The 13,452-nt window shown below is 39.9% G+C and overlaps 1 protein-coding gene across 2 annotated transcripts in view; it reads left to right on the top strand.

Moving 5' to 3' along the window:
* The window catches only part of sez6b (seizure related 6 homolog b), a 236,781-nt gene that overhangs the window by 202,579 nt on the left and 20,750 nt on the right, over positions 1–13,452 (top strand). For both annotated transcript variants that reach the window (XM_076892128.1, XM_076892127.1), the window contains exons 7-9: positions 4,854–5,020; positions 7,692–7,886; positions 8,463–8,601. In XM_076892128.1, the coding sequence (XP_076748243.1) occupies positions 4,854–5,020; positions 7,692–7,886; positions 8,463–8,601 (501 nt within the window). The remainder of the gene's footprint in view (positions 1–4,853; positions 5,021–7,691; positions 7,887–8,462; positions 8,602–13,452) is intronic.

Raw genomic sequence — 13,452 nt, 5'->3', positions numbered from 1 at the left:
GAATAGAGTAACCATGGGGGAGAAATTAGCTGAGTAATCCATTCTGTCTGCCAGACAATAGTGGCTCCAGGCTGCTCTTATACTCATGCTACAGATGGAGACCTCACAGATACGAAGGGATATCTGGACAGCTCTAGAAACAAAAGGAAAAGATTTAGGTGAAGTGGTGATTTGGAAAAGTTAACTGACAAATGTGCAAAAGGTATTCATTTAATGCACCAAGGTTTGTTGGCTTTTAAAAGGCCAGAAATAGACTGGTACTTCCAGTATACTGTATAGCACCTTTCTACTCAGTTTGATTGAACAAAGTGTGTTCTACTGGTCTCATTCACACGATCACACACACATTCATACAGCGCACCCCCACCCCCACCCTTTTTAAAACTAACATCAATTCACACAGTCACATGGAGGGACAACTCGCAATTCAGTATCTTGACCAAGAATACTTTCCCTCATGGGCTGGAGGAGCCACTGATTGATCCGCCGATTGATAGATGCTCTATCATACAACCCTCTAGTTTATTATTTATTTAACTAGTTAGTTATTATATAACCTAAGTATATAAATACTAGTGTTTATTCAACAAAAAAAATCTAAGATCTGTCATTTAAGACCATTTACTCACTATTTCATAGTGTTCAGCTGCACTTCATGAAACTTGCTATGATGTATCCCATGTAGCTATGTACTCACTTTTTCCAATAAACCAATGGAAAATGACAAATATTGGTGATTTATCATTGATACTACAGTACACAAGCCCACAGATATTATATACTGACAGAAAATGACTTCAGTTAATTAATCAGTCTTAATTAACCGTTCTTTCTTGTTTATAGGTTTTTAGACGTTAGCTAATCAATGTACTCAAAATGCTCCCTTGATATTCTATTTAACAGATTACAAATGTAGAGTTTGCTGATTTACTTTTGTTATAGCAAGAAATCACAGCCAGTTGTTATCTGGAAGGCAAGAAAAATTGTTATGAATGCATTAACACTCAAAATGTTGCATGATTTATAGGTAATGGCATGAAAAACTATAGCCAGTGTTTTTAGGGTTTTTACCCATCTAGAGAATGTGAGTATGAATATGAGTCTATGTGAACAGAAACAATAAAAATAAAAAGTTATTTTCAACTGCTCCCTTACCCATGTTTTGAACACTGGATGCTCTTCCTGACACAACACAAAGGGCGTCTCCTCCTGAGACTGAACTGGATATTATTTGTTTAGGCACATCTCTAACCCATTACATTATGAAGTAACCAACAGGAGCATTAAGAAAAAATATAAATATACACATATTTTATAATAGTTTATTGATTTTATTTAACACTTTAGTGCTCTGATACACCTTTTTCTTTTAACTGAGAAGAATAAGACAACCACAAGATTGCTGCTGGTGGAGGGCTGTGACGTGCATCAACATCAAATCTGTGTGTGTGTTCTATGTGTGTATATTCCTTCATACATGGTAATTAATGATTGGGTGACACACAGTGTTGGGAAGGTTACTTTTAAAATGTATTCCACTACAGATTACAGGTTACATGCCCCAAAATGTAGATTGTGGGCCATTTATATGGATACACCGTAATAACATGGGAATGGTTGGTGATATTAAAGTCCTGTTTGTGGCACATTAGTTTATGTGAGGGGGCAAACTCCTCAAGATGGGTGGTGAATCACCATGGTGGCCATTTAGAAGTCGGCCATCTTGGATACAACTTGTTTTTCCAATAGGAAGAGGGCCATGTGACACATCAAACTTATTGGTAATGTCACAAGAAAAACAATGGTGTGCTTCGTTTCAACATAACTTTATTATTTCATGAGTTATTTACAAGTTTCTGACCACTTATAAAATGTGTTCAATGTGCTGCCCAATGTGTTGGATTGTCAATGCAACCCTCTTCTCCCCCTCTTCACACGCTGATAGCAACACCACAGGAGAAATGCCAGCACAGGCATCCAGTATCTGTAGTTTCAGGTGCTGCACATCTCGTATCTTCACACCATAGACAATTGCCTTCAGATGACCCCAAAGATAAAAGTCTAAGGGGGTCAGATCGGGAGACCTTGGGGGCCATTCAACTGGCCCACGACGACCAATCCACTTTCCAGAAAACTGTTCATCTAGGAATGCTCGGATCTGCACCCATAATGTGGTGGTGCACCATCTTGCTGGAAAAACTCAGGGAACGTGCCAGCTTCAGTGCATAAAGAGGGAAACACATCATCATGTAGCAATTTCAAATATCCAGTGGCCTTGAGGTTTCCACTGATGAAGAATGGACCCACTATCGTTGTGCCCCATATACCACACCAAACCATCACTTTTGTTGTTCCAACAGTCTTGGAGGGATCCATCCAGTGTGGGTTAGTGTCAGACCAATAGCGGTGGTTTTGTTTGTTAACTTCACCATTCACATAAAAGTTTGCCTCATCACTGAACAAAATCTTCTGCGTGAACTGAGGGCCCTGTTCCAATTTTTGTTTTGCCCATTCTGCAAATTCTGTGCGCCGATCTGGGTCATCCTCGTTGAGATGCCGCAGTAGCTGAAGTTTGCAAGGGTGCCATTTGTGAGTAGCTAATATCTGCCGAAGGGATGTTTGACTAATGCCACTCTCCAGTGACATGCGGCGAGTGCTACGCTGTGGGCTCTTGCTGAATGAAGCTAAGACAGCCACTGATGTTTCTTCATTAGTGACAGTTTTCTTGCGTCCACATTTTGGCAAATCCAACACTGAACCAGTTTCACGAAACTTAGTAAGCAGTTTGCTGACTGTAGCATGGGAGATGGGTGGTCTCGTAGGGGGTCTTGCATTGAAATCTGCTGCAATGACCCGGTTACTGCGTTCACCAGATATCAACACAATTTCGATCCGCTCTTCACGTGTTAACCTCTTCGACATGTCAATGGCTGTGAACAAAGAGAAACTTGTAAATAACTTGTGAAAGAATAAAGTTACGTTGAAACCAAGCACACCATTGTTTTTCTTGTGACATTACCAATAAGTTTGATGTGTCACATGGCCCTCTTCCTATTGAAAAAACAAAAGTTGTATCCAAGATGGCTGACTTCTACATGGTCACCACCCATCTTGAGGAGTTTGCCCCCTCACATATACAAATGTGCCACAAACAGGACTTTAATATCACCAACCATTCCCATTTTATTACAGTGTATCCAAATAAATGGCCCACCCTGTATTTTGTAGCATATGGCCAGAGGGGCCGATGGCGCGACATGGCAGCCTCCCTTCTGTCAGTCTACCCCAGGGCAGCTGTGGCTACAACCGTAGCTTGCCTCCACCAGTGTGTGAATGCGAGAGTGAATGAATAGTGGCATTGTAAAGCGCTTTGGGTGCCTTGAAAAGCGCTATATAAATCCAATCCATTATTATATTCCGTTACGTTACTCAATGAGAGTAACGTATTCTGAATACTTTGGATTACTTAATATATTATCATGCTTTTTACAACTACATGAATGTACTATTGCTGTGTGATTTGTTGCTATTACTGAAGGTCACTCATCATACCAACACCAACTAGATTTTTAAATCTTAATATAAAATGAGTAACAGTAGGGTGGACATTAGATAAGGCTGCACTTTTTGCAGTGATCTCGTATAGAAAACTATTCCGCGCGTATATAAAACAGGTCCACGGCTCCGAACCAGTAGTAAAGGGACCTCTGGCGGGTTCCGTGTCGGGCTCGTAGCCAAAAACTAGCCTTACTTTGTTGTCTGGGTCAACTTTGCTAGCGAGAGACAGAGAGCGGCGTTGAAAGGCTGCTGCAACGGAGCTTATTGTTTCAGAGGAAAACACGAACACAGTGTACAGTCGAGTCTTAATAGCTTACTTACAACTGGGCTACACTGCCCATTAGGCTACATTCTTTAGGGCTATGCCTGTAATACTCTGCCTATTGCCTTCATATTAAAAAAATTTTTTTGAATAATTTTAAAAAAATATTTCTTCACGTCTCTTTGCGGGCTGCAAGTAGAGGTGACATGGGCCGCGAGATTGACACCCAGACATTAGAGCCTCTTATTGCGTGTTTTGTTTGGGTTTCCACCAGCGTGGAATTACCAAAAATAGAGAGGGGACAGCCTAACATATGAAACAGGAAAAGACCGCCGTGTAATCCCTTTATTTCAACAAAGTAACTGTATTCTGAATACCACCTTTTTAAATGGTAACTGTAACGCAATACAGTTACTCATATTTTGTATTTTAAATACGTAACACCGGTACATGTATTCTGTTACTCCCCAACACTGGTGACACAGTTATTTAGTTATTAACACTGCTGCCACTTAACAAGAAGGTTCAGGGCTTGATTCTACTGGGGCTTTCTGCTAGTTCCAGGTACTCAAACTTTCTCCTGCAGTCCAGTGACGTCTGTGAGTTCTACACTTCAGCCAGTCACTGACTATAAATGATTTTTTTTATGTTAGTTCTTCTAAATTACTTTTGAGTGTCTGAAAATAGGGAGTATGTATGAAAATGCAATATTGTTCTTAAACCCTCTGAAATAAAAGAAAAGTCAGATGTTTGATTTAAACAACTGGAGGTGTACAAAGGCAAATTGAAAAGAAAAATGCTGTAAATATCTGTTTATAATTTGCTGTACATATGTTTAAACATGCAACTGATATTTTCTTTTAATTTCCAAAGTAGCCTAAATAGATCATTCAAATATGTTACGTTAATCAGTATTTTATACTCAATTGTAGGCAAGGATGCAAACAGATAAAGAACAGCCAGTAGGAGTCAAAAAGTTCCATTCTGTTAAATAAGATACCCTGTAAATAAAATTTTGTTCACTGTCTTTCAGGCTCCTGATCAAGAATGGCAACAGCATAAATGCAGCCGTACTGTATGATTCCTATGAGGTGGAGTATTTGCCTAATGAAGGGCTCCTTAGCACATCTAAGCAGCTCTTCATTGAGCTTACTACAGATGCCACAGGAACATCGACTGGCATAGCCATTAGGTATCAAGGTAAGAATTATGCATGATGAGTTGGATAGCACTTTCTATTACAGCCTGATAATAAAGTGGTAATAGTAGGGTAACAATGAAGAAACAAGAATGTACTAATGTGGTAATTTCTTATAATTATTATTTATAATTACTGTTTCCATTTACGGTGACCAGTGGTTAGCACTGTTGCCGCACAGCAAGAATGTCGTGAGTTCAATTCCACCATCAGGCCGAGGTCTTTCTGTGTAGAGTTTGCATGTTCTCCCCATGTTTGCGTGGGTTCTCCCCGGGTATTCCGGCTTCCTCCCAGTGGGGATAGGTTAATTGATCAATCCAAATTGCCCATATGTGTGAATGCGTGAGTGAATGTGAGTGCAAATGGTTGTCTGTCCCTGTGTGTTAGCCCACCGGCGACAGATTGGCGACCTATCCAGGGTGTACCCCGCCTCTCGCCCTATGACAGCTGGGATAGGCTCCAGCGCCTCCCGCGACCCTGAAAAGCGAATGGATGGATGTTTCCATTTAATATCATATTAATAACATTAAACTAAACTAAAAAAGGTTGTGATTAAAATCTGGAAACACAACAAAGTGGCAATTTAAAGAAATCCACACTCACTATTGCCCTAATTAACTTAATTTAATCTAAACCCACAATAAACCAAAATATCAGTCCACTTTTGTTGTTTTTATTTTGGCCGCCATGGAATCTGAGTGAATGGGGAACTACTGACTGACAGACCTTTAATCTAGGACGGCGCTCTTTTGGACAGAGATCTCGGATGTTGTTCCTGAGATCTGCTGGAGCCACTCGCCTAGCTTGGGTGTTACTGCACAAAGTGCTCAGATTACCACTGGGACCATTCTTACCTTCACCCTCCACATCTTCTCAAGTTTTTTCCTTCTTCCTGATGTTGTTGTCACTGGTCATTGCTACATCTGTCACTACGGCCATCTTCTACTGCTTGTCTACCACTACTATGTACGTTAGCGATGTTGTTATGTTGGTTAGTCAGTTTGTCCGTCTGTATCTGGAAGTCCCACAGGATCTTAGCCCAGTCATTCTCAACCACCCAAGGTCCCATTTTGACCTCGGGACTTCCAAGGGGTGTTCAGCACAGATGTTTCTGTATACTATGCCGGCCGCTTGGCTACAGTGTTCCACATATATCCTGCCTGCTAAGCATCTTGCACCCTGCTGTTTTGTGCTGGATTATCTCAGGGCATCTTTACACAGCCTGAACCTGGGGTCTTGCCTGGTGTGGTAGGCCATTGCCTCTATGGATCTTGTACTTAGATCTTGTTCCTGTGCTGCCCTGATTAGTGCTTCTGTGCTGTCTTTCAGTCCAGCTTTGTCCAGCCATCAGTAGGATTTTTGGATGTCAGTCACTTCCTCTATTTGCCGGTGGTACATACCATGCAGGGGCCTGTCCTATGATGGCTTCTCCTCTTCATTTTTGGGTTTCTGCTGGCTGAGTTATTCATTGAGCATGCAATATTAACTCATTCACTGCCATTGACGTCTATAGCCGTCAATTGCAGTGAATGAGTCAATGGGTTTAACTCATTCACTGCCAATGGCTGGCAGTGAATGAGTTAAAACCAATCTTTTAATGGCTAAGGAAGCCCAAAAAGATTTAACAAACAAATTGGTTGACAAACAACTGGTTGTTTTTTTTATTTGTTTGTTTGTTTGGCTGATTTAAGACACGGGTCAAAACCTACAAGTTACCACAGAATACATAGATGAAGGTAAAATTTAAAATATGGTTCATAGCTTTACTGAACTAAATATAATATTTTTCACTATTTTGCATCAGTCTTTAAACATTTTTTGTTATGAAGCTTGACTATCTGTTAACTAATGTTTTCTTTTCTGTGTTTCACTTGAAAAAAGAGACCTTGAAATAAATCTAGTGAAAGATGCAATATGATTTTAACAAAATCACATTTTTAAGAAAATATAAACAAAATACATTTGATCTCAAAATCAGAATATTTTAATAATCCCTAGGAAAATGATGTAGAAAAGAAAGCTATTAATACAGATGAACACTCATCTGAGTGAAGAGTAAAGGACAAACAAATTAGTAAGAAAAAAGTAAGAAAATTAGTAAGAAAAAAGTTAAACTAAAGAGAAAAAGCAGCAACTGAAACAGGCTGGTTGACACATGCACACTCTAAAAGATGGATTTTGAACATATATATATAAGGGCAAATATAAACAATTGTTTATTATTTATTAATGGAGCTTCTAACTCCAGCACGGTGGAACAGTGGTTAGCACTGTTGCCGCACAGCAAGAAGGTCCTGAGTTCAATTCCACCATCAGGCCAGGGTCTTTCTGTGTGGAGTTTTCATCTTCTCCCTGTGTTTGCGTGGGTTCCCTCCGGGTACTGCGGCTTCCTCCCACAGTCCAAAGACATGCAGCTTGTGGGGATAGGTTAATTGATTAATCCAAATTGCCCATAGGTGTGAATGTGAGTGTGAATGGTTGTCTGTCTCTGTGTGTTAGCCCTGTGACAGACTGGCGACCTGTCAAGGGTGTACCCCTCCTCTCGCCCTATGACTGCTGGGATAGGCTCCAGCATCCCCTGCGACCCTGAAAAGGATAAGCGGAAGCGAATAGATGGATGGATTCTAACTCCTTCCTACAACTATTTTTGTAACATTACTTCCATCTCTCTAGCTTTTGCAGCGGGTCACTGCTATGAACCCTTTGTGAAGTACGGTAACATGACCAGCACTGACAACACCTGGTCAGTAGGAGCTGTGGTGGAGTTTGCCTGTGACCCGGGGTATACTCTGGAACAGGGATCTGTCACCATTGAGTGCATGGATCCTAACAATCCACAGTGGAATGAGACTGAGCCTGCTTGCAGAGGTTTGTATGCCTGATTCATTGACATGCATCTTTGGATTACTTGTGCTTCTTTCTTGTCATCTTCTACATTTTTGCAACAATTTTGTCCATTTTGAGTCACTTTCCCCTTGATACACCCATCTTAACACTTAGGATTGAACTCAGAGGTAGAGCAGATCATCTACTGATTGGAAGGTTGGTGGTTTGATCCCTGGCTCCCCCAGTCTGCGTGCCAAATATCCCTGGGCAAGATATGAATGTGTCTGAATGTTAGCTAGTAAGCACTTAAAACATAGTGAATGTGGCATGTTGTAAAAAGCACTATATAAGAATGAGTCTCGGGGGGGCTCACTGACATCTTTGGCCCCAGGATGACAGATAATTAAACACTGACTCTCAGCAATACAAAACTGACAGCAGACTTCATTTCTTTAATTGTTTGTATTACAAAATTCTTTGTTCTGTTTCTATATTTAGTGAGATCACGCATCCAATTTGCTTGTTACACACCCCAAAACAAAGGGACAGAGCGATCTCTGATGATGACTTAGAGATTTAAACTGTAAACATGTTTTTTTTTGTGTGTTTGTGTTCCAGCTGTGTGCAGTGGTGAGATCACAGACTCAGCTGGTGTGGTGCTCTCTCCCAACTGGCCTGAATCCTATGATAAAGGCCAGGACTGTATCTGGGGAATCCACGTTGAGGAGGACAAGAGGATCATGCTAGATATTCAAGTGTACGTATCCATCTTCCACATGTTCAATCTATTTCACTCCGTTGGCCTTTGATGAGCATAAAACCACATTACTAAAGCAGCATCTAATCATCACAAAACTTGCTTTATCTCCTTTGCTGATACATACAGCAGTCCCAGGCTTCAAACACATCCACAGAAACAGTATGACACTAACAAAGCGCTACCTCACCATGACTAGTAAAACACATTAAAAACACAACAGGCAGCTAATGAACGAATGCTCAGCTTGTGAATGAGATGTGTAAATGGCACACAGACAAAGGTTAATTAGGTGCAGTGGAGAAAACTAATTATATCAGGGATTTGTTTAGGAGCCCTCCCCCAATCCCCAACCCTGCACTCTTGTAATGGCTGCTGTGTGGAGTACAGGGTGCAAGTGTACAGCATGAGAGTGTTTGTTTCCTGAGATTGTGGTGCCAAGGTGAAGACACAGAACAGCACACCCTGCTTTGTCAGGGCCTGATAAGTCAGTCAGCCATAGAAAATCATTTGCCATTTGCAAGCAAATTAAGGGGGGCTCATTTGCATCGGATGCATCTTAAGCTCCGCTTTTCTCTCTCTCTCTGAGCACCACCTGTGTTGCACTTTGAGAAATACTGATTAATGGCTTCTTCTGGATTTTGAGAGGGAGTTTGCAAACATCAGTAATTATTGCTGCTGAGCAGGTGATGTAAAAGTAAAACTTCCCTGGCAGCCAAATCTGTGTTTTAAGAATAAAGTTACTATAAAGCATGGACCTGAAACACGTGTTCTCCATAATATGACACGGGCTTCTTCTGTTCCCCTAACCCTTGGTTTAGCTGTCTGGCATATTACAATCTGGTCTAAAGTCTGGACATAGTATAAAGTCAGAAAGGCACCGAATGACCCAATGTAGTTACTCACTTCTGCTATTTTAGCTACATGTGAGATCATCATTCTGATGATTCTGATTTGATTTATTACTGCTGTTGAAATTAAAAGCTTGATTCTTCACTGATCTGGTTCTCTAATTCATAATCCAATACCAGTTTAAAGCTTTCTCCTAATTGATAAAAATCATTGTTTTAACACTGTTAATGGTCAAAAACTCCACATGATCCTTTAATATTCTCTCAGGAAAGGTGGCAGGATTAAAACATATGACATTAAATGCAACATCAGCTATTTTAAATTTACTTTGTTCAATTGTTGGATGCTACAATAAGAAATATCGTCACAACAGATTGAATGTTACTAGAATGAAGTAAATGTCATAAGCAGATAGCTGTGAAAACCCCTGTTGCTCCCCCGCTTTCCTGAAGAATCATCACTGTGGTTTCTACTGTATGTTGTCACTTCTGGGATGATAATTGGGTATTTAGACTTTCTCAGGCACATTGTTACATGTGTCAGTGTCAGTGAACGGGAATAATCTGTGAAAAATCTGTAGCTCAAACTAAAGGTGTCAGCACATACTGTGGTCCAGATTTCCAGAGAATGGCCATGGGATTTAACCAAATCCATGGAACTAACATCTAATCTAGCACAACTCCTCCCCCATCTGAACACATGCCAGCAGGTGCCTGAGCATTTATATCAGGTTTATCAATAGCAGTTGTTCTCCCTAAGCTTATCTCTGATGTACAGAGATAAATGAGGCCCTTAACATGGTCCCTGGGTATTGGTTCCTCACATTGCGCACCTGTGCATATGTGTACATATACATATCACCAGCTCCATCTTTCTGATGGAGGGGGAGATATTATCAATAAATGAGTTTCATGGATGGCTTTCAAATGAAAGAGGAGGAAGTACAAGTGTCATTAAAGAGAACTGAAGGAAGTAAAATGAATAATATCACACAGACTCTTGTCCTCTCTTTCTGTAGGGGAACTTAAAACTGTTGAAACTTTATCTCATCAGTGTTTGATGCCGAGTGATGACTTATCTTTATATGATTATCAGCCTGTGTTTGATAATGATGTCCTACATTAAAGCTTCTTGTACAATTAGGCGTGATTCTAACTATTCTACACTATAAGGTTGTCTCCTTGTCCATCCTTGCTCCCAGTTGTCCACTAGCCCAGTACTCTACAGTGTCAAAGAGCAACACTTCAATTAGAATTTAATTTAGCAGCAGGGAGGCACCTGTGTGTGTGTGTGTGTGTGTGTGTGTGTGTGTGTGTGTGTGTGTGTGTGTGTGTGTGTGTGTGTGTGTGTGTGTGTGTGTGTGTGTGTGCTCTTCCCACCAATACAATCAATGTGTTGGTTTGGTTTGGTTGGAGAAAAAAAACTTGAACCAGAGTTCAAGTTGATGTCTCAGGATGTTACAGCAGAACTGTATTAAACAGTTTGACTTGAGGGGACAAATTCAAAATGACTACCATGTGAATGAGCACACATGGTTGCAAGCACACGCTTGTAACCAAATGTGATACCATGGAGTCTTCTATTCAAGACAGCTTTGTGATATCTGTGTCATAGCCAGAGACCGTACGGTTACATTGTAACCTTGGTTCTGTGAGTGAGGCACTATCTCTCCACCCCGTACAAATGGAATATGTAACGGAGTGGAGAGAAGGTCTCGATATGATAGAGAATCAGCTCTCATCAACAGTAATGATCCTTGATATGTTGGGTCAGTCTGACTCTCTGTAAGAATTTTAGTTCACTTTTATTTAAGGCAAATATTGCACTGAGCTGACAAAATGCAGGAAAAGGCAAAAATCCTCACTTTTCACACAGACAGACACGTTTTGTATGCACGGGACGAGGGCAGAGATCCCAGGAGGAGCCTTCCCCTGTAAGGTATAGTGTGGTTAACTCATATACGTGCACACCATACACACACACACACAAAGAGCTAAGGTAGAGAGCAAGAGATTAAAAAAATGGCAGGAGGGCATTGGAGGACTGGAATACCATTACATTTTTTCTAACCACTCTACAGACTCTAAATCAAACATCCGTAACTAGCAAACATTAGTTTTCACTTAAAATACTGGCTGGTTGGATACAAAGTTGCTAAAAATAATTTCAAACCACTGTTCTCTGCAGCTTTTACTTATCTGTTTGTATACACATGGATAAGACACAAGCTATGAGAATAAAATATTTTTAAAAGAATGGTTTTAGTTTAATAACAGAAAATTACACTTCTGTCTTTCTTCATAATTTCAAAGTGTTCTCCAAAGTGAGAGTCTTTAGGGTATAGTCACCCTGTGCAATTTATACTGTTCAATGCATTAGACCCCAAAGATCAGTTCATTTGCTAGTGTTAGTGTTACCGTGTTAGTGTTTGCTAGAGACTCATTCAACTGATCTACTGAAAAAGTGGGGCTGAAAACAGCTCAGTTGTATTGGAGCACAATGCACATGTAGAATGGCCACTAGCTACACCCAAGAACAAAGCTGGAGCACTTCTTGAGTGACAGCTCCCCCAATCGTCACCCAGTTAAGAGAGCACCAGGCCCAGTTCATTGGAGCCACTGGTGTGCTAATAAAAGATATTGTATACAGTCTCTGATGAAAGATCTTAATAATATTATTGTTTACAACATGATACTATGAAAAAAAGAGGCTTCATCAGAAATACAGAAGGACAGCTGGGTGTAGAATAGAATAGGATATCTTTTCTTGTTTTTACATGTGACTTTTAATGAAATGTGTTGTCTCTCTTGAATGAACGAAAGCTGCATTGCAGACGTGCTTAATAATTTTTTTTAATGAACAGTGGTGTGCAAAAGTGTTTGCCCCCTTCCTGATTTCTTATTGTTTTGTATTTTTGTTACAGTTCAATGTTTAAGATCATCAAACAAATTTAAATAATGAACAAAGATGTTGGATGTTGTTTTATTCCATGTTTTTGCCATTTGTGGATCATGGCTGGTTGTTCGCTGGGGTGCTTAAGAAATGGCTGTATAACCTGTTCCAGACTGAGAGATCTCAATTACTTTTTTTCTCATTTGTTCCTGAATTTCCTTGGATAGCAGCATGATGTTTGTCTTTTGACGATCTTTTGGTCTACTCCACTTTGTCAGGCAGGTCCTACTAAAGTGTTTTCTTGATTCAGAACAGGTGTGTGAATAGCTCTGGAAAACATTGACCCAACCATTTATTGGGTTTAGCGAGCAATCACTTTTTCACAAAGGGCCATGTGGGTTTTTTCCCCCCCAATAATAAACACCTTCAATAAACAAACTGCATTTTCCGTTTACGTGTGTTATCTTTGTCTAATATCTAAACTTCTTTGATCCTCTAAAATATTAAAGTGTGACAATAATACAAAGAAAATAGGAAATCAGGAAGGAGGCAAACACTTTTTCACACCCTTTATGTATTAAAAAAAAGTCATCTTAAGAAATAAAAAATACCATAAGAATTTAAAATGATTAAAAACAACATATGATGGAATAAAAATAGACTTAAATAGCTTAACTCCTGAAGATTAATTCAATCAATTTAGTGTAATTTTTCCCCTGAAAACGTAAATGTGGTGCACAATACATTTAAAGCAAAACTTTGCAATAAAAGTAAAGAAAAATACCAGATGTAGGAAATATGATTCAAGTTAAGACATATATGTAAATATATATCTATAATATTTTTTTACTGATAACAATTTAAAGCTGGACACCCTCCCCACTTCTTCGATTTTCAGTGGCAGGAGCTCCCCCTATTGACACACCTGGCGTGTGTAATGAGCTCTTCTGTTTTTCTGATGTTTAGTGTCAGGTTGTTGAAATCGCACCACTCAACCAGTTTATGCACTTCCCTCTGTAGGCGGTCTCATTACCATGTGAGATGAGCTCCACAAGTGTTGTGTTATCTGCAAATTTAATAATATTTTTGAGGTAAGCAGGAGTCAGC

Source organism: Maylandia zebra, linkage group LG14 (assembly GCF_041146795.1).
Source record: "Maylandia zebra isolate NMK-2024a linkage group LG14, Mzebra_GT3a, whole genome shotgun sequence".
Lineage (NCBI taxonomy): Eukaryota > Metazoa > Chordata > Actinopteri > Cichliformes > Cichlidae > Maylandia > Maylandia zebra.
The sequence above is the reverse complement of the archived record's forward strand: the minus strand, read 5'-3'. Positions and strand labels throughout refer to the sequence as shown.